General features: G+C 33.6%; 1 protein-coding gene across 1 annotated transcript; it reads left to right on the top strand.

Annotated features, from left to right (window-relative positions):
* The first annotated feature begins 7782 nt into the window (after positions 1–7782).
* LOC118181736 (uncharacterized) lies at positions 7783–9083 on the top strand. The gene is made up of 3 exons (XM_035350932.2): positions 7783–8314; positions 8391–8750; positions 8873–9083. The coding sequence occupies exons 1-3, from the start codon at positions 7783–7785 to the stop codon at positions 8875–8877; spliced, it is 897 nt and encodes a 298-aa protein (XP_035206823.2). The 3' UTR covers positions 8878–9083.
* The last annotated feature ends 12651 nt before the right edge of the window (positions 9084–21734 follow it).

Below are 21734 nucleotides of genomic sequence, written 5' to 3'. Positions count from 1 at the left end.
GAATAGCCCTAGTGTGCTTTGCCTTAATCAAATAAACCGAAACCGGAGCAAACACAGAATTCGAAACACAGTTAGACACGAATTCTCTGAAATGCAATGACTTTCGTCAAACGCTCCGGAGTAGGAGCTTTTACTAATTCTTTTGTAAGAAAAGTAAATCCAGGGCTGAAAGCGTTTAATTTCCAAGGTAAAAAGAATTTCCAAAGAATTTCCCAAGGTAAAAAGAAAAAGAGATAAAGAATGGAAATAATTCAAGCTTTCAAAACTTTTTGCTAGAGTGAAAAAAATCATGAAAGTTTAATAAGATTCTGATGTGCCTAATTTCAAGCATTTGAAATTTGACACTCCTTTCTTTCCATTAATTAGCTATAAAACTGCACATATTTTACAGAAATTTAACTTTCGGGTTGTTTAACCTCCTATGAATAAAATACTCAAGAACCCCATTCCGCATATAAACACCTGGGCTATTTACAGGATTCTTTGCGAGTATGGTTTAATTTACACTGGCCAAATTAAGAGAGGTTTAAAATTTCGCGTTAAGGAACATGAGGCATATGTTAGAAAAAGGAAACATAGAAGTGCTTTGTTGCCCAGCACTTTTCGTTCGAAAGTCACACTTTCAATTTTTCCGCAGCCAAGATTATTCAAAAAAAAAAAAAAATCTTCCGGCAGTTTTCGGATAACCGGCTCTTGGCAACCTCGCTACGGCGGCCGGTGGTGGCGATTTCCGCCAAACCCGGCTACCCACCCCGACAACTTTCTGCTGACGTTTAGGTTACTGTAGAATCCGGAGTATCGGGAGGGATTTAGGGAAAACTTCTGTGTGCTCATATTGAAGGTCACGTGACCATTTTTCTTCGCTTCTGCTGCGTGGTTAGAAGTTGAGAAGTTGTCTCCTACTTGATCGGAGCGTAGGTAAATAAATAATAGTGTTAAATGCGAATTAAAACCGATAATTATAAATAAATAATAATGGTAAATGCGAATTAAAACCGATAATTATAAATAAATAATAATGGTAAATGCGAATTAAAACCGATAATTATAAATAAATAATAATGTTAAATGGGAATTAAAACCGATAATTATAAATAAATAATAATGTAATTAATTATTATTTTTATATGTTTTTTTCCCTTTTGCTTTTCATTTCTTACATATATACGGATAATTAAATATAATAAGAAGATTAATTATTATTTTTATGTTTTTCCCTTTTGCTTTTCATTTTTTACATATATTGTTCGTAATTGGAGTTTCAATAAAAAAAATTTTAATTCCCTTTTGCTTTTCATTTTTATTTTTAGAATTAAAACGGATAATTAAATAAATGATAAATTATTAATGTAAATAATAAATTAATGTATGTAAATTCGGTGTCTCCTACTTGATCGGAGCGTACGCAAATAAAAAGGCGACCCACTCTTTAAGGAAATGTTCCTCTTTTTGCAATCACAACTCGAAAATTATAAATCAGAGAAGTAACTAGGCAGGATTCTGATACTTAATTTGGAATGAACTTTGCAAGTCATTCCGTAGCGTTTAATTTTTTTCATATCTTGAATCTCTTACTATCATTAAATAAGGAAGAAATTGCAGGTTTAAATGTATAGTTCTCACAATGTAATAAACGACAGTACTTGCAACCTGTGCAGTCGCACGAAGAGGCATGGTTAGGGACAGAAAAAGTTTGGATTTAGAAGTACGATTGACATTACCAAATGGCAAAGTTAAAGGCAGATAGATTTTTTCTCTGTTATTTACACTAATAAGCGGGAGGGCAAGAACGCCTTTCTAATTGTTATTTGAAATTAAATTTTACAATTTACTTTACTTTTGCTTTTAATTTACTTTCTACAGCACCGTCAATACAGTACGTGAAACCGTCAATAATAATATAATAATGATAATAAAAATGGTATCACACAACTAAAAGTATATACTACTTCGTAAATTTCGATAAATTAATTACTGAAAATATTAAGCATATCAATGGCAGCGTTGGACCTAATAGTTTTAAGTTGCATTTCAACATTTGAAAGAACGCGAATTACATTGCTATTTTCACCACACAAACGAATGGAATATTTCAGAAAAGAATTCTCCCCCGTTATTACAATATTTCAATAATTTTCGCAAATTAAAAAATTTATTTAATACGTTTTAATAATAAATGAAGCGATTTTCACTCATATAATCCCTTTGTACATTACTATCTTTCATTTCAGAACCACTGCATAACTTTTCTAAGACATAAATAGCTTCCGTTAATATATGTTCCCATACATTATATTTATTTTTTTATATTTTTGTCTTTAATAAATTAATGATAGATAGATAAAAAAAATTGATACTGCTTAATTCATAAGCAGCGTAAAAACTGGAAATCTGAGGTCATTAATTTCCGAGACATTAATAGTTTTTCAAGATGCAAATAAAGCAGATAACAATAATCATAAATATTAATGCTCCTAAAATATATCCGCATAACCTAATTGATTTTTGCTTTTTGATCCACCACAAACCTATTTTCATTAAATGAAGTTTTGCGCATTTCTCTGCAAAGTACGCAAAACTTGTTTCATACAACTTTATTTTAACTAAACGTTATACTTGTTTAGGGAAGTATAAAACAAGTATTTATGTGTACTACTTTTAAAATCCATGTGACAGAGTGTGAGTTCTCATCTTGAAATATACGTTGTGTCGATGAGCTTAACTACAAATTATTAAACATTTCTGGCAAAATGCCAAAAATTAAAAACAAAATTTTTTAAACACGTCCTGCGCTGTATCTGCAGGATCTATCAATCAATCAATCGACTCGACAATCGAAAATCAATCGACTTGAATGGAGCTCACCAACATGTAAAAAGCGTTTCTATTAATATGCAAGATATGAGAAAGAAGTTTGAAGACATTATGAAAGAAGCAGAGTTTTGAATATACAATTCTTGTATATTCACAAAAATACAAATATACAAATTTATATACAAATTTTTGTATATAAAATAAATGGGACATAGAAACTAAATTTGAAAAATAGAAGAAAATAAAAACAAGAAAATATTGATGAGTTATGTGAGGATAACAGGCCTTGAAAATTCCGAAATGTCTTTTAAAGTAACAGTTTTTTATGCTGCTCTCGACATTTTAAATACTCAGTTAAAATACAGAATGACTGGAATAACAAAAATCGCAATGATGTTTTCATTTTTGGAACTTAAATTTCCGTATTTGTCATTGTTAACAAATACGGAAATTATTAATAACTAGCGGGCTGAAGCCCGCTTTTAATTGTTGACGTGTATAAGAGTTCCTATGTTAAATATCACCGTTATGCCATAGTTGGACCGAACTACCAGGGTTCAGCGGTTTTGCGCGGGTTCCCCCTGCTTTATTCCCGTGCGCATCCAGAAGATACTGCATACACGTCACACATGCGTAAAATCACGAAAACACCTAAGCAGGCAGCCCGCTCGCCGGGATTCGAACTTTGGACCGAACTACCTGTATTCAGCGGATTTGCGCGGTCTGCGCCCGCTTTATTCACTTGTGCATCCAGAAGATACTGCATTCCCAATACACATGTGGAAAATCACTGAAACACATATAGAGTCAGCCTGTTGGCCGGGATTCAAAAGTTGGACCGAACTACCAGCGTTTAACGGTTTTGACCGGGTTACGCCTGCTTTATTCACGTATTCATCCAGAAGATAGTCCGCACACAATACACATGCGTAAAATCACGAAAACACCCATGCAGCCAACCCGCTAGCCGGTATTCGTAAGTTGGACCGAATAACCAGCGTTCAACGGTTTTTCGCGGGATTCATCCGCTTTATTCACCTATGCATCCAGAAGATACTGCATACACGGTACACATACGTAAAATCACCCAAACACCCATGGACCCAGCCTGTTTTCCGGGATTCGAAAGTTGGACCGAACTACCAGCGTTAAACGGTTTTGCGCGAGCTGCACCCGCTTTATTCACGTATGCATCCAGAAGATACTGCAAACATCATACACATGCGGAAAATCAAGAAAACACGCATTCAGCCAGCCCGTTAGCCGGGATTTGAACGTTGGACCGAATTACCAGTGTTCAGCGGTCTAAGCGGGCTGCGCCCGCTTTATTCACATATGCATCCACAACATACTTCATAAACGTTACACATGCGGAAAATCACGAATATTTGTCATTGTTAACAAATACGGAAATTATTAATAATGTTTCAAAAATACAGAAAAAAATATAAAGAAGACTTTGCTAATGTACTGGAAGTACAACTTTTATTATTTATAAATACTTTTAGAACAGATATCCAAAATTTGAAATCCGTTAAGGATTTAGCTAAATTAGCAATGGTAAAATACTATGACATGACAAGCAGTTAATCGGGAGTGCAATTAACTTATATTGTATTTATCATTCATTATCTGTAACCAAAGCCACGAGCGAGAGGTCATTTTCAATAATAAAAACATATTTAAGAAACACTATGATACAAGATCGGTTGTTAAACCTATCACTATTGAGCGTTGAAGTTGACTTGGCTGTGAAAATGGACGTCCAGGTATTGATAAATAATTTTGCGGAAATGAAGGTTAGGAGACGCAAATTTTAATAAAAAAGATTTTTGTCTTTATGATGAATTTCGGTCACCAGTGTTATAATTACACTTATTGAGGGGGGGGGGGGGAATTAGAGAAGAACAGCAGTACGGGCTGAGGGAAAATTAAAAAGAAACAGGAAAAATCTTTAGCATTCATGTTTTTTTATAAAAATGATGTATTCGAGTAGTTTAGTGTACCAAAAGGATTTTTAAAAGGACAGCAAAAATATTACATATTTTCTACTAAAATTGTATATTCAAATAGTTTTCTTTATGAAGTTTATGATAAATATGTTTTATATTTAACAAATGTACTTGTATATTATTGCATAAATTATGTTCGTAAGTTGAGTAAAATCACAGAGTACTATCTATTGATGTAATATTTTTTCTGTACGTTTATCAATTATCTTGTCTGTCAATATCAATTATCTATCACTCACACGCACGCACACAAAAAGTCTTAAATTACAGAATTAAAATCATCTGACGTCAAATACCCAGACTAAAGCAAATTTGCATTTCACCAGTTAGCAAAGGGGAAATATTTTCCTTTTTATTCTTTCTTCATATTACATAACTTTCAAATGGTTCCCTGAGAACGTGCTTTTATTTTTTAACATTGGCTCCAGGAATCCTTGATTTTTTTTTTTTTTTTTTTTACTTTTCACGTTTTTTTCTTTAGTTTAATTTTTATTTTTAAGCACATTAAATTTATTGGTTTAGGGACCCAGGAAATTATTTTGCATACGGGACCAAGAATTCTAGTTACACCACTGTCTATAATGTATATATGCGTAGCTAGTATATGTGTAATGAGATGAACTACCAGTGCTTACATACTTTACCGCCAGGCCGCTGCTGAACCCTTCATTAATTAATGACATAATCACACAAAGCCACGCATTTACACACAACTCCTGAACATAACAAGCAACCAGCGCATTAGCGGGATTCGAACTTCGGACAGAACTACCAGTGCTCACACACTTTACCGCCAGGCCGCTGCTGAAATCTTCATTAATTAATTACATAATCACACAAAGCCACGCATTTACACACAACTCGTGAACATAACAAGCAACCGGCGCATTAGCGGGATTCGAACTTCGGACAGAACTACCAGTGCTCACACACTTTACCGCCAGGCCGCTGCTGAAATCTTCATTAATTAATTACATAATCACACAAAGCCACGCATTTACACACAACTCGTGAACATAACAAGCAACCGGCGCATTAGCGGGATTGGAACTTCGGACAGAACTACCAGTGCTCACACACTTTACCGCCAGGCCGCTGCTGAAATCTTCATTAATTAATTACATAATCACACAAAGCCACGCATTTACACACAACTCGTGAACATAACAACCAACCCAATTATTCTACACTTATATAATAATTCTATAATTATTCACATTATTTAAGTGATATGATTCATTAGTGTAATTGTACTGGCTCGTATACACACGAGGAAAACCACGAAATTTCCAATGCAGCCAGGGCAATATGAAAGACAAAAAAATGTAACAAATAACCAACAATTAAAGGTTACCAATAATAGTGTACAACAGAGATGTATACCTCTCGCCAACTGAAAACAATTGTTAAATTCAATGGAAATGAATTTTCAAAATCAACAGACATGCGGTCTTTAAATTTTGAAAAAATCCGAACTTTAATCCGAACTGTCTTCTCTCTTAAGCAGCAATATGACAAAACATTTAAAAGAAGAGCATATCTTTAGAATTTCCGATAGACAGTCTTGCGCCGAACAGTGTTGCCATTGCTCGCTTAGAAATCGTCGAGTTTCTTAATCAAAAACACATAAATGCTTTACAAAATGTTAAATAGTTAATAAAACAAATTACAAATTTGAGCTTTCAGATGCCCATATTCGGGTGGTGACGTACATATTCAAAATTTCATAGCTGTAGGTACCGTTGTTTTATCACAGTATCTGCATAAATGTTATGTACGTTAAACATACGTATATTTATGCTGATTCTTTATTATTAAATATCTTTAAATATAACACACAGCGATAATATTCGGTAGAAACAGTTCAACGCAAAATGCGAAAACGAAATTAATAGCCCTTCTGGGCTAACGCGCTTTGGGATAAAAACGCAAAAATAGAACATAACAGCTTTCATTGTCAGTGCTTAAAAAAAAAAAAAAAAAAAAAAAAAAAAAACGATAGGCCTTATTTAATTTAATAAAATCGAAAAGTTGAGCAAGTTGCATATTTTTGAGAGGATAAATATGCCACGAAACCTTCAAAATCATTTTTTAGTTCATCACGCACGCATATCTGCACACAAAAATAACAATACCTATTATTCTTCTGCATCTCTGTTTAAAAATGTTTTAAAAAAACATATGTACCGAAAAACATTTATTTGTAAAGTAAAATATTTTTCTTTCGAAAATATTTTAAATAAATTTAAAAAAGAAGATTTTTCGCGATCATATTTTGCCGCGGTTAAGCCCGTGCAGCTGTCTGTCTGTCTGTCAGGTACTGAAAAAAATCAGTACCTCGGTACTTACGTGAAAACGTGGTTTGGACTTTGCCAAAGCTAAGTTTACTTTTAATCTATTTTCATCCATTACATTTTTTAATATTATTTTTCACTTAAAATTTGTTTTAATACTTTGTTTTCATAGATACATATCATTACTATTATTTTTATTTTCCTTTTTTTTTTTTTTTTTGTAACAGTACTTTCTAGTTTGAACTTTTCACTTCTCTATCTTCCTATAATGAACTAATATTGTTTAATTAAATTTATAATTACTTTTCATCTTTATTAAACTTTTTTATTTCTGATAGTTTTGACTTTTGCATAATTACCAAGTTTCTGAAATTTCTAACAATAAATTTCATTAAACTATTTCTGTCACTGTACTGACTTTTTTGAATATGGCTTCTTTGCATGAAAAACTGAAATATTTCTGTTTAATTACTGACATGCATTTAATTAATACAGAGGCAGCTGCACTCGAGTTTGCCACCGATGCTGGACTTCTTCCCAGAGAGGATGAGGCACCACCTTGCCCCAAGTGCCAGGCACCGATGAGAAGCAACAAGAGAAAGGAATCAAAGCTCGGATGGCGTTGAGTCTGCAGCCTGAGAAATCGCAACAACTGCTCTGGCATGATTAACCCCATTGAAAATACATTTTTTGAGGGTACAAAAATCCCAATAAGGGAAGCTTTAGTCATAACTGTGTACTTTGTTCTAGATCACAGTTTCAGTTACATAAATCAGCAGCTAAAGCTATGGAGGGAAAAGCAAAAATTACCAGTAATTGCAAATGAGACTATTGTTGACTTTTTATCATATTGTCGTGAGGTATGTGAAATTTTTGCCTCTCATCATAGCAGAATGTTAGGTGGTAAAGGAAAATCTATATTAATTGATGAAACATTTTTGACCCGCCGCAAGTATAACCGCGGCAGGGTAACCAAAAATATGACCATCGTAGTTTTAGGCATCTACTGTCGAGAAGACAAAGAAGGATTATTTTTCAAGGTTAAAGGAAAAAGCAAAAGGCATTTGTGGCCTTACATTAAACGTCATGTTCACCCAGAAACCACCTTCATATACAGTGACTCTGCTCCACAATATAAAAGGATAGAAAATTTATTTCCGGCAGCAACACATAAAACTACCAATCACAAGAAAGGTAAATATGTGTCTTTTTTTTTAATGAGTGACATTTTTTTTTCCATCCTTAACATTCATTAATCTTTTATTTACAGGCGTATTCGTAGATCCCGATGATAAACAGAACACTATAAATGATCTTGAGGGTGAAAACAAACTTTTTAAGAGGTCTATAAAGAGCAAGAGAACAGATGATATTTGCACGCAGTACATGGCTGTACATTATTACAGGCGGTTCCGCTTGAAGCCCTTTACTTATGATGGAGAAAGACTTGCTCAGTTTCTACAGGACATTAAAGCTGTGTATCCAGGCCATGGAAAAGTCGGCCTTGAACTTAAAATGTTGGACGAACCAACATCAGAAAGCGAAGGAATTGAGGACCTGATGCCTCCAAAGAAATCAGCCCGACAAGATGATGATATACCATTCATTCAGGAAGATGATGATAAATGGGGTAAAAGCAAAAAATATAACTTTATTTTTGACATAATTTATTTATTTACATATATATACATACAAAAATTGCATTTAAATATTAAATTACATACCATTATAATCTATGTGCTTATTTTTCAGAGTAAGGGAACACAGACCAAGTTTTAAAACTGGAATAAATGATAAGAAAAGCATACAAGTAAATTGTTTACTATAATTTGTGTAAATGTTCAGATGGTCCACAAATTTTGATTTAATACCTTTTTGTTTTTCACTACATGAAATTGTTATTTTTTATTTCCTTTTAGAATTCAACCAAAAAACAGAGCCCAGAAAACAAAAGGATGGAAATGTTGCGTAAATGTAGCATATCTTTTACAGAAAGAGGTAAATGTGTATTTCAGTTATTCTCAACTTTTATTTTGACGTGAGAGCTATTCTTTATATATTTTGTTATTCCTTCATTAAAATAAACTTTCTTTCACAGCTGCAGATCCAAAATGTCATGAAATACTATGACAGAGGTAAGACAAAATTTTAACCATTCACAGCTTATGTTTCAAATTAGTGCTTCACTTTATTTTAATACTACTCCTTCAGTAAAAGCAACTGTAAAATTTATTTAGTTATTATTAGTATAAGTTTACCTACTTATTTTTCAGTAAAAAAAACTTTATTGCAAATTAAGTAATCCAAAAAAAATAAATAAAAGAAAGAAGAAAACTAATTTTGACAGATAAATTGACAAACAAAGAGGTGAGTTGATTAATTTAAAGGTTTCCAGCCTACTTCTTACCAGAAAACATTTTATTGTTAAGGATAATTTATCACCCCTTTCAGGTAAAGAATATTGCAGAAATGAGAAATGAATCATGGAAAGAAATGAATCTTCAGTCAGAAAATATACAGGTGAATTCATTACTTTTAATATTTCCAGCCTGTTTATTTTAATTATGTATTTTCATACTACGTTTAGTATTTTAATTTTACCGTTTATTTATTATTTTTAATATAAGGATTCAATCTTACATTATTAACTTCTTAAACTTGCCACCCTTTTGTGGTAATTGTGTATTTTTGTACTATGTTCAATTATTATTTTCTAGTTAAAAAGAGTATGTAGTTAACAAAAGATTAAAACTAAACAACAGAAAGAACACTTTTAGAAAAAATATTAAAACATTTAATAAAAGTGTTTATATATACGCTAACTTATGTTTTCATTATCGTAACCTTGTTTAGTTATCTTGTATTATGAATATGCATAATATGGATATTTTGTTTAGGGACTTCAAAAATAACATTTTGCTGCCACATAGACGAGGGAAGAAGCAGATGGAGAAATCAACTCTGATGACAAACCCAGTACCTGGGGGTATAGCCAGGTTTTTCTTTCAAGAAACACATCCGAGTTGAAACGACTGATGCGGGCCACACCTGAAAGCGAAGGAACTGAGCAACTGCTGCCACCGCAGGAAATCTCGACCATCATGAAATTTAAAATCTTGTTTACTTATCTTGTATTTTGAATATGCATAATATGGATATTTTGTTTAGGGACTTCAAAAATAACATTTTGCTGCCACTTAGACGAGGGAAGAAGCAGATGGAGAAATCAACTCGGATGACAAACCCAGTACCTGGGGGTATAGCCAGGTTTTTCTTTCAAGAAACACATCCGAGTTGAAACGACTGATGCGGGCCACACCTGAAAGCGAAGGAACTGAGCAACTGCTGCCACCACAGGAAATCTCGACGATCATGAAATTTAAAATCTTGTTTATTTATCTTGTATTCTGCATATATAACATGGATATTTTCTCTACAAAAAACTCCAAATAGTGAACTGCCAAGTAATACTGCTGAAAACTGCAAAATGTGGTGCTGAATGGTAAGTAATATAAAATATATGTGTACACATTAAAATTAGAGGATTATGGCTCCTGGCGAAACCTCGTAAAAAAAAACGCATCAGAATTCCTACCTCCTAGTCTTACACGTACTAGCTTAAAAATTGGGTTTATTTGTAACTATTTTGTTTCACTAATATCATTAATCATATTTCTTACTGTTTCTATTTTTTTTATCAAATTTAGATTTAATTAAAAATCACTTTAACCTGCATGTAACGTCATGTAATGTGAAAATAGTGCCTATTTTTTAAATGAAATTATATGATAATACCCGCATAAATATTTTTTATAAATAATTGATTTAAATATAATTATAAAAACTAATTTACAAAATTTGGTAATGCTTCAATTAAAATGAATAGTCAAAAAGCAGAAGAAAAGATTTTTCTTTTTTTAAGTACGTGTAAGTCTTAAGGTGATGTGGAAATGGAATCATTTCTAATTTCAAAATGCAAAATGCTTGTAAAAATTGTTCTTTTTCAGATCTGATGAACAGGCCTCGATCTATAAGAGTGGAGTTCAGTGAAACGAAGTATTGGATTTTAACAAGGAAGGAATCTATAACAGTTTTTCTTGTGAAAAAATGAAATTTTATAAGTTATCAGCAGAGTCATAGTTACTGTTTTCAGCGCCCAGGGAAAACTGAAGATTTTGTGCCCCTCCCGACTACTGGCCAAAAATGGAAAACATTCAACTCTAAAAATTCGTAACATCATTTTGGCTTCCCTTGGATGATGTGCCCACGGACATATGCCCCCTTTCTAGCCCTGGTTATCATATACACAGTTTCTTGTGAACTTGTTGACTGTGAGAACCTGGATACATATTTTCTTGCAAAACTGTGAGAAACTAGATAAAAATTTTCTTGTGAAAAGATGAAACTGTGAGAACCTGGATAAAAATATTCTTGTGAAAAGGTGAAACTGTGAGAACCTGGATAAAAATTTTCTTGTGAAAAAGTGAAATTTTTATATAAATATAAATAACATAATTTAAGAAGACAAAGATTGTACAAGCAATGTCATCTAGGGGTAAGTACCTTCATTTTGCAATATATGTTTACATTGATAAATTAAAAAATATGAAATTCTAGCATATTGAAACATAAGTTAAGAAATATTTGTTTAAATTTATTAATTAAAAAAGGTGAAATTCTTACATATTGAAACAAAAGTTAAGAAATATATGTTTAAATTGATTAATTAAAAGAGTTGAAATTCTTGCATATTGAAAAATAAGTTAAGAAATGTATGTTTAAATTGATTAATTAAAAAAAAGTTGAAATTCTAACACAGGGAAAAATAGAAAATATATGTTCAAATTGATTAATTAATAAAAAAAATGAGTGCTATATACTGAAAAATAAGTTTCTTAAAAAGAACTTACCATATATTACAAATACCTTAATAAATGTTCTAATTTTTCATTTCTCATCCATATATATCACGTTTAACTATCATACACTTACCTGCATAACATAATTAATTTAAATATAAATTCATTATTAATTTAAATGCCAAATAATATAATGCCGAAATTACATGCAAGTCAAATTTTTAGGTTGGAAGCTTTCTTTTAAATCGATTGTTTACAGTTTGAGCGTAAGTACTTCTTCGCCCTATAGCGTTTCATGCAAAACATTTCACTCGTTAAAGTACACGTTAATTAAAATTTCTTGTTCTATTACTTTAGACTGAATTACAATTAGTAAGTTATCATATCATGCTTAGTAATATAACATTAGCTATGTTGTACAACATTGAAGAAATAGGGAATGTCAGGCGTCATCATGTCAACATGAACAAGGGTAAGTTCAATTTTTCCTTTTGGCAGTTCAGAATTGTTTTCCCTGTCCACTTCCCTCGGATAGGGAAAACAATATTTGGCCGCCATCTTGGATTTCGAAATGCGCTTTTTGGCGCATTTCTGAAATCCAAGATGGCGGCCAAAAACTCGCCAAATTCAGCCAAGAGCCGGGTATCCGAAATGAGCCAATCTTCCTTTGGTGAATTAGAATTTTCTAGAGGCGTTTCACATTCAAAAAAATCTTTCTGTTCTAGTTAAAGACCCTAATTCCAATCCATCTTTGCCTTCAGCCTTAAGGTAATTATGTTTTGTTTCTCGTTTCATCAATAGATGGCGCCAGTAGCTTAAGCCATTTTTATCGTATCGTATCTAATCACTATATCTTATCTCGTTCATTTGCACTTTGGCAGCTGAGGGTTATGGTTCGGTAAAACCATTCAAACTAGTCTTGTGAAAATTTGCAAATATAACGTTGATTTTTTTTTGTTTGTGTTCTAAATTAATAGTCGAAATTTTGTTAAGCGTTCCTCACAGATCAGTTTGTTATTAACTTTTTCCTATAACTCCAATGCCTTCAAATTGATAAATTAATGTTATTCAAAACCTGCTGAAGAAATGTTCTCTCATTTCTCTCTCGATAAGCCAAAACCAGAGTTTTATCACAAATTATAGTATTTGTTGTTGTTGTTACCGTGACTTATATCACTTGCCTAACAGTAACATCAGAACAATCATCGTAGCAAGGAGTGCAGAACTGCGCCTGTCTTTGTCAATATCCCTGAGGTTATAAAGTAGTTTTCCCGCCTTCTTTGCATATCATCGTGGTGTGGTGGTCTGCACGCTGGGCGCGTATTCCAGAGGTCCAAGGTTCGATTCTCCGCGAAGGCGTTGCTGATTTTTCAATCTCTCTTGCTTCCAAAAACAAAATCCTATGACTCTACAATGGCACCCGAACTAAAAGGGTTCATCCAACGGATGATGATTCTCCACACCCAGGATTTGGCGATTGGGACCCTAAAAACCCCAGTCGCCCTTTATAAGGGGGAGTACATAAGGTATTTCTCTCGCCTTCTTGGCATGCCTTCGTGGTGTGGTGGTCTGCACGCTGGGCGCATATTCCAGAGGTTCGCGGTTCGATTCCTGGCGAAGGTGATTCTATCAGGTGACCATACATATGACAGTGCGACTTTGCTCAGTTCCGGGGCCAATTTTGATGGAGGAGGGACCCAGGGAGACATGTCAGAGAGTCTCCCACCCATCTTGCCCCAAAACCAAATCTCGAGAGGACTTTCGACTGGCTGCATATTTAGAATGCCACCATGCCGCACAAACCCTATACATTTAAAACATGCATGCCTTCTCCGGGATTCGAACTGGGCCCTTCGGTGCGGCACTCAGCGCCGCTATCCACTATTCCCTTAGGGCGCCCTAGTATTTGCGCAGCGTTTAAAGGAAGTAATTTGCATTCCTTGATTTTGTGACTCTCTTTTGTTCAGCTTTAGTTTTTTGAATGTAACAAATAGCTTTTGATTTTATGAATACACTCGCAGCAAATAGCTTTTGATTTTTTAATTACAGTAGATAGCTTTAATTTGTAAGTATAGCAGATAGCTTTTTATCCTTGAATATAGAAAATAGTTCTTGATTTTGTAAGTACAGCAAATAACTCTTGATTTTGGGTGCATAGCATATAGCTTTTGCTCTTGTAAATATAACAGACAATTCTTGATTTTGCAAGCATAGCAAATACTTTTAATTTTGTGAGCATAGCAAATAGCTTTTAATTTTCTCAGTACACCAGAGAGTTCTTAATTTTGGAAACAAAGCAATTCTTGATTTTATGAAAATAGCCGATAACTATTGGTTTCTGTATATAATAGGCAGTTCTTCATGTTGTAAGTGTTTAAAGTATCCGTACTAAATCGGATGAAAAATCCCATTTTTATTTTATTTTTTGGTTGTTAGAACGTGCTTTTAGAATTAATTTTAATTAGAAGAAAAGATAGTTAAGATTTAGTGAAGTCAGTAGTCGGCTTTTTAAAAAGCAGGAAACCTGTCAGCAATTTAACTATAGATCAAATTTTTGGAACTGTATCTACAGCAAAGTTTTGAAACAACAGTGATAATTTAAAAATTAGATGCTATCAAATATGAATATATTGGACACATTCGAAAGCATATCGACTCTAAGCTTGTGAAAAACTCATGGAAAATTAACTAACGCCTTTACTAATGAGAGAAAATATTGCTATACAACTGATACTCGCAGCAAATTTCAATCATTTGCAAAGTATGCAGAATTCAAGAATCGTAGCAATGTTCCACTACTGTTCCGATGTAAAATAGCTGATCAAGGTTATTTCGCTTGTCGTCTCCGACAATAAATACAAATTTTAACGAGCTGCAGCATCTGCACCAAAACGTAAGAATAAATGCGAAGGACGGCTAAATAATTCGCGTTATTAAACGTGTGTTTTGGAAAGTGTGTCATCAAAATTTATTCCTGAAATTCTCACATGGAGGAGCACAGAACGCAAACCGGAGCTTCGAAGATTTTCCACAGAAGCTCCATTCCGAAAGATATTTTTATTGAACAGCAAACCCTATATTTAAGGACTGTCCGAATTCGGAAGAGTTTTAAAGGATTTCTAGGCATTTTATAAAACTGTTGTTAGATGATTTGATGATTGATTGAACTGAATGAAGCTGGAGGAAGAACGACTTGATGAACCTGAGCATTCTTCATTGCCTGAAGTAAAAAAATCCCTGGATAAAAAAGGGGATAGAAGGCTGAAAAAGAAAATGACTATATGTGACCAAGTGGCGAGTATAACTTATAAATGTCAAGAATTTTAGATAAGTTAGGGCACATTTTTAATATACATACATTAATCACTTTTGAGTTATAGAAAATATTCTCAAAAAGTTTCATTATTATTCTAAAACTTTTAGCCCTTTATTATTCCAACTAAAAGTTAACAAAACTCCGTCTTGGAGTGTACAATAAAGCCGACACTTGGGCTTTGAACTTCAGAGACTAAGAATAATACTAAACTAATCTTAATTAAAGAGATAAAGCCGAAGTTATCAAGATTCTAACCGAGTTGGCCCCTTAACGTTAATAGACTGCGAAGCTATCAAGGGCCTAAAATACGGCCGAGAGTAATAATAGCTTACGAGAGAGTAGCCTAAAAAAGGCGGAAGCGTGCAGAGAGAATACCTGGTAACTCTTTCACTAAGACCGAAAAACTTCGTGGTTAAATACCGCTCTTCCTCATTATGTATTCAGACGTGATTCTAAAACTATGTTCTGGCCGGAAGTAGTAAGTTGAGATTAAAAATCGACAGGAAAGGAACTTTAACTCAAAATTTAACTGTTAATAAAACTAACGTAATCCTTACAAAATAATATTGTAAGCTATTGAACGAAGCGCATGATTTATTTTAGTTCTGTTGATTTTCAGATAAATATACTTATTTTTATGTAGGAATTTAGGAATTTCAGAAAAATTTCCCTAAACATAGAAAAATTTCCCTAAACTTTAGAAACTTTCCGTTTAGTCCGAAACATTTCCTTATATTTAATTAACACTTTCGTACAATTATAATGATGCAATTCAAATATTGATAATCTATCTTTAATGTTTATGAAAATTAAAGCTAAAACTCTGATTAAAGGGTTTCTGTCTTGTGATTTTGCTGCGACCTTTAATTCAATGGCAAAAAGGAAATTAGTAACTGAAGTTCGAACTTTTATCAAATTAAACCTAAAAATATATGATATAAAATTATTCTTAGGTATACATGTAAAATGCAAAATATGAGACAAAATTACTGACAAGAATATTAAACTTAATTGGAAGCAATGGGCAACAGAACTTTAAATTTATAATTTTTAATTAAACAATTCAAGGATACGCTTTGCAGCTTGTTATGTCACTCTTTTCCGGCGATTCCTCTGCACAACGAAATATTTTGCCTGAATTTGAATGTATTTTGATTTCCAGCTTGTATTAGAAACATGAACCTTTTTTTCAGGAAATTGGCAACATCAATATCAATTTTAGAAAAAATGTGGCTTTTATCAGTTGTCAATATTTCTCGATGAACCAAATACCACTTGCTATCATCATAATGATTAGCAGCACCCCAAAAGAATTAGGCATTTCAGGTTATTTCAGGTATATTGCAAGAAAATTTAGTTGAAATTAAAATTAAGGCAATTAACTTTTAAAATAGCACTTTAATATAATTCATTTAAATTTAGCCAAAAAAAAAAAGGGATCGCAGGCTCACCTTTCTAAATTATTTTCAAATGCTGTCGTCCATTTCTAACTTGCCGACTTTCCGTAATTTTCAACAAAATTAATTAATGAATATTTTAATTACTAAATAAAAATCTTAATTGATGAAGGATTTGAAGAAAATATGTTTAAAATTGCCTATAAGAAATTCAGGTTTATATGCATATTCACTTTAAATTTAATGAACTAAATTCTAAGAAAATTTAGTTGAAATTAAAATGAAGGCAATTAATTTTTAGAGTAGCAGCTTAATATAATTTATTTAAATTTGGTTAAAAATAAAAAATAAGCAGTTTTAATTTGAAAGAAATTTGTAAAATTAAGAACTTAGTAATGTAGTTAGTATGTTGTTTTGTTAATAACTGTAACTCTGAAAACATATGTTATAAGTCATTAGTTTTTCCTTATTTTAGTCCAAGGGGGCAATTTGCCCTGAAGGACTATTAATTTCGTTTTCGCATTTTGCGTTGGTTCACTATACGAGGCGTATTCGGAAACTAAGTACCGTTTTGAAAAAAAAAAAAAAAAAATAGTAAAACCATTTTTTTGAATCCAATTTTATTTTTACATGAAAATACATGTCTTAGACTATTTTTCAACATAGTTTCCGCCAATGATCAAACACTTGTCATAGCGAGTGACCAGTTTTTGTATACCATCGTCAAAGAAACTTCCCGCCAGTTTCGATAACCACGACTCCACAGCATGTTTCGTGTCATCGTCAGATCCAAAGCGCTTGCCACCAAGCTCGCACTTTATGTGCAGCAACAAGTGATAGTCGGACGGCGCCAAGTCAGGGCTGTACGGCGGGTGATCGAACTGCTCCCAATGAAACTGTAGAATTAACGATTGAGTGACACCAGCAGTATGGGGCCGAGCATTGTCATGAAGCAACACAATTCCTTTACTGAGCATTCCTCTTCGTTTGTTTTGAATGGCGCGCCTTAGTTTTGTTAAAGTCTCACAGTATCGTGCCTCATTAATGGTTTCACCTCTGAGAAGAAATTCAGTAAGCAAAACGCCTTTCCTATCCCAGAAGACAGTGCACATGATTTTTTGGGATGACATTGTCACTTTGAACTTTTGTTTTTTCGGAGAATGAGTGTGTCTCCACTCCATCGATTGTTGTTTCGATTCTGGTGTGAAATGACACACCCAAGTTTCATCACCTGTCACAATTTGGTTTAACAAGTTTTCTCCCTCATCACTGTACCGCGTGAGAAATGTCAGAGCACTACCAAATCGCTTTGTTTTGTGAACATCAGTGAGCATTTTTGGAACCCATCGGGAACACAGTTTGCGATAATTCAAGCGGTCAGACACAATTTCGAACAAAACAGAACGTGAAATTTGTGGATATGCCTCTGAAAAAGTTGTCATTGTGAAGCGTGTGTTCTCATGAATTGCTTCATCAACTTTCCTTACCAAATCATCGGTGACAACAGAAGGCCGACCACTCCGAGCCTCGGCGTGGACATTTGTTCGACCTGCATTAAACATTCTTACCCACTTTCTCACCATTCCATCACTTATCGCGTATTCATCGTAAACTTCTGTCACTTGACGATATATTTCGGCCGGTTTAACATTCCTCGCATTCAAAAATTTAATCACGGCACGAATCTCACAGTGAGCGGGAGAACTAATTGTCTTAAACATTTTGAATGTGCACAGCAAACTGAAAACACAACATAGATTAACCAAAATGGCGACAATTGAAAGTTAGTGAACAAGAAAGACTAGTACGCATGGGCGGGACGCCTACCACAGCGCTGCGACGGCGCTAGAATGAAATGGTACTTAGTTTCCGAATACGCTACGTAAATGTCCGATTCACTTTTCAAATTGTTGCCACCCAATATTATCGCCCTGTCTTATATTTAAATAAATTAAATAATGAAGAATCTGCACAAATGTATGTGTGTGATAAAACAACGTATTCAGAGCCATCAAAATTTGAATAACGTAATCTTCCATAGAATATGGAAGTGTGGAAGTGTGGAAGCCCATGTGGAAGCCCTAATTTGAATCTGAAATTTGCTTTATTATCGGTTCCATATTTTGTAACACTTCAACAAATTTTTGATTAACAAAGTAAACGATTTCAAAGCGAGCAATGGTAACACTGTACAAGGAAAAAAAAAAAAAAGAACTTCTTATCACCAGTGCGCGAGACTGCATCGGAAATTCTAACGATATGCTCATTTTAAAATTATTTTGCGATAGTGCTTTTGAACTAAATTTTATGGTTTGAGTACGTAGGACATGATATTTAATAAATAAAGGTAACACGAAAAAAAAAAGGGGGTAAAAAAATGCCCCTTTGGACTTAATTTAAAATCTGAAACCTTTCAGATTTCAATTTTTTCCTTCTTATTTATTTATTTTATTTTATTTTAAGCAAGAGATGTGAAAGATGTGCAATGTCCTTGCTGGGACTGAAGCCTTGGACCTTTTTAATACGCATCGAATGTGCTTCCAATTACACCACAAAGGCATGCAGTAAGAAGGGAGAAAATACATTCTACAAATTTTTTTTAAATTTTTTCATTTGGGTCCTTTTGAAAACGCCTTAAACGAGTTGTACTGTATATTGAATTTAAAAAACAATCTTTTGAAATATAGTTTTGTCAATGTATACACGTATGAAACTTCAAGAAATTAATCTCTGGAGAGGGGGTCTCAAAAACCAATTTAAATTTATGTTCCAAACAAGTTAGCAAACCCACGAACAGAAAAACCAAGGTAAGTAAGATCTTGCAAGAAGAAAATATTTAAATCTGAAATACACCCGATTAATGCTATACTGAATGCTCGTTTACATTTATATGCAAAGCAGAATAAAACAGATGACGCATTTTAAATTATAACTCATTTCATACTGTGCTTCGTAACGCAGACCAAACAACCTTATAAAAGATTTTCAAAATGATACGCTTTTGTATAAAATTTCCCATTCCTCACATATTTAGAACTAGCCTCATTTGGATATTATTTCCCTTTTCCCACGAGAATTTGCACTTTCCGAAGGAATGTGTGATTAAAAATGACTCAGGTGTCCAAAGACCACGTAGGTGTCATAAATCATAACAGCGGCGGATTGTTTCACCTGTTATCGCGGATACTTGAATCATTTTTGGAAATGAATAGCAAGTGGAAATATTTGTGGTGGATGACTAGCGTTTTTAAACCTCACGTTTTGATCTCTTGCCCATTAACGACGCAATGCGTGCATAATTCGTTGTATAAAAGATAGGATGCGGACATTGCATACCTATGTCTAGCTGTCATTATTCCATGAAATGCAATACCTCTAGAGATATTTTCTCGCCACAAAAAGAAACACTATATACTGTGTCAATAGTGATATATATTCTGTTTCATTAGCTAAGCTTGAGTAAGGAATGCAGGGTGGGCAAGAAATTTTTGCACTTTTGGAAATTAAAAAAATATATTTAATCCTTCTTATCGAGCTTTTTTTTATCGGAACAAACCCTGTAGGGTCATTAGGATGTTGGAAGCATTATTTTTTATTTATTTATTCATTTATTTATTAGTCCAAAGGGGCTTTGTCCCTGAAGGGCTATTGTTTTCGTTTTGCGATTGAATCGCTATAAATGTCCGTTTCACTTTTCAAACTGTTGCCACTAAATGTTAGAGTCCTGCATTATATTTGAAGAACTTAAATAATGAAGAAATCTGCATAAATGTATGTATGTTTCTCGCTTTGTGATAAAACAACGGTACATAGAGTCATCGAATTTTGAATGACGTAATCCTCCTACGAATAGGGGCATGTGGAAGACCAAATTTGTAAATTGCAATTTGTTTTATTACCGATTTCATATTTTGTAACACTTTAACGAATTTTGGATTAACAAATTCAAGGATTTCAAAGCGAGCAATGGCAACACTCTACGGAGGGATGACATCTTATCTCCAGCGCCGCGAAACTGTGTATCGGAAATTCTAAAGATAGGCTCATTTTAAAATTATTTTGCGACTTTTCTACTGAACTGAATTTTATGGTTTAAGTGCAGAGAACATAATATTTATTAAATAAAGGCAACACACAAAACGTTAAAAAAAAAAAAAAGGCCCCTTTGGACGTAATTTAAAAACTGAAACATTTTTTTTTTTTTTTTTTTTTTGATGTCTGCAAAATTTTCTCCGAGATATTATCTTCCAGTCGACTCCAGCTTTGTGATATGTGTGTCTTACCTAATATTATTACTTTTCATGGTAAATTGAAAGAGGGACCTGTTCTCTTGAAAGAAACATGAAAAATGAGCAATTCCCACACCGGGACTCGAACCTGGACCTCTCGAATACACGCCGAGTGTGCTACCGTTACACCACGAAGGCATGTAGAAAGGAGAGAGAACATATCTTATATACTTCCACTTTTAAAGGACGACTGGGTATTAAGGAACTCAATCGCCAAATCCTGGTGGTGAAGAATCCTCGATCACCACCTTTTAGTTTAGGCGCCACGGTAGAGTCATTAGGATTTTTGAAACAAGAAACATTAAAATTGAGTAACGCCCTCGCCGAGACTCAAATCCGGATTTCCCGAATACGCGCCGAGTGGGCTAACGTTACACCACGAAGGCATGCAGAAAGTTCCCTGTGGAACAGTGTTTGCGACACTAGGGTGCCTGAGCCGAGGCTCTACCCCTTATAGAACATTTAGGAAATTTCGAAAAGTAATATCAAGTAGCCAGTTAGAAGTTAATAATTTTTTTAAGACTTAAACTACTCAGTAACGAGTAAAGACGTTAATAAAGCTGTTGGTAATCAAAACTGAGAAAGCAAATAAAGCTGCAAAGGTGGTGACGCTAGAGGCCGTCGAGCTGGTGTTAAACACTGTAAGGGTAAATGCAAATAAGAGCAATGTCTAAATCCCAGAAAATTAACAACTTAAGACATTAAAAGATAAATTAAAATGTAGATTATAAATAAATAATACATATAATTAAA

The sequence above is a fragment of the Stegodyphus dumicola genome, chromosome 2 (genome assembly GCF_044657685.1).
Source record: "Stegodyphus dumicola isolate Sdum_Otavi_A_Nest chromosome 2, ASM4465768v1".
Classification (NCBI taxonomy): domain Eukaryota; kingdom Metazoa; phylum Arthropoda; class Arachnida; order Araneae; family Eresidae; genus Stegodyphus; species Stegodyphus dumicola.
Note: the sequence above shows the minus strand (reverse complement) of the source record. Positions and strands in the feature narration are given on the sequence as shown.

Bases quoted from the DNA above. Each gene is read 5' to 3' on its own strand.
- LOC118181736 (XM_035350932.2), top strand. From the start codon at position 7,783: ATGATTAACCCCATTGAAAATACATTTTTTGAGGGTACAAAAATCCCA. The intron at 8,315-8,390 runs GTAAATATGTGT...TTTTATTTACAG, and splicing joins AACTACCAATCACAAGAAAG to GCGTATTCGTAGATCCCGAT.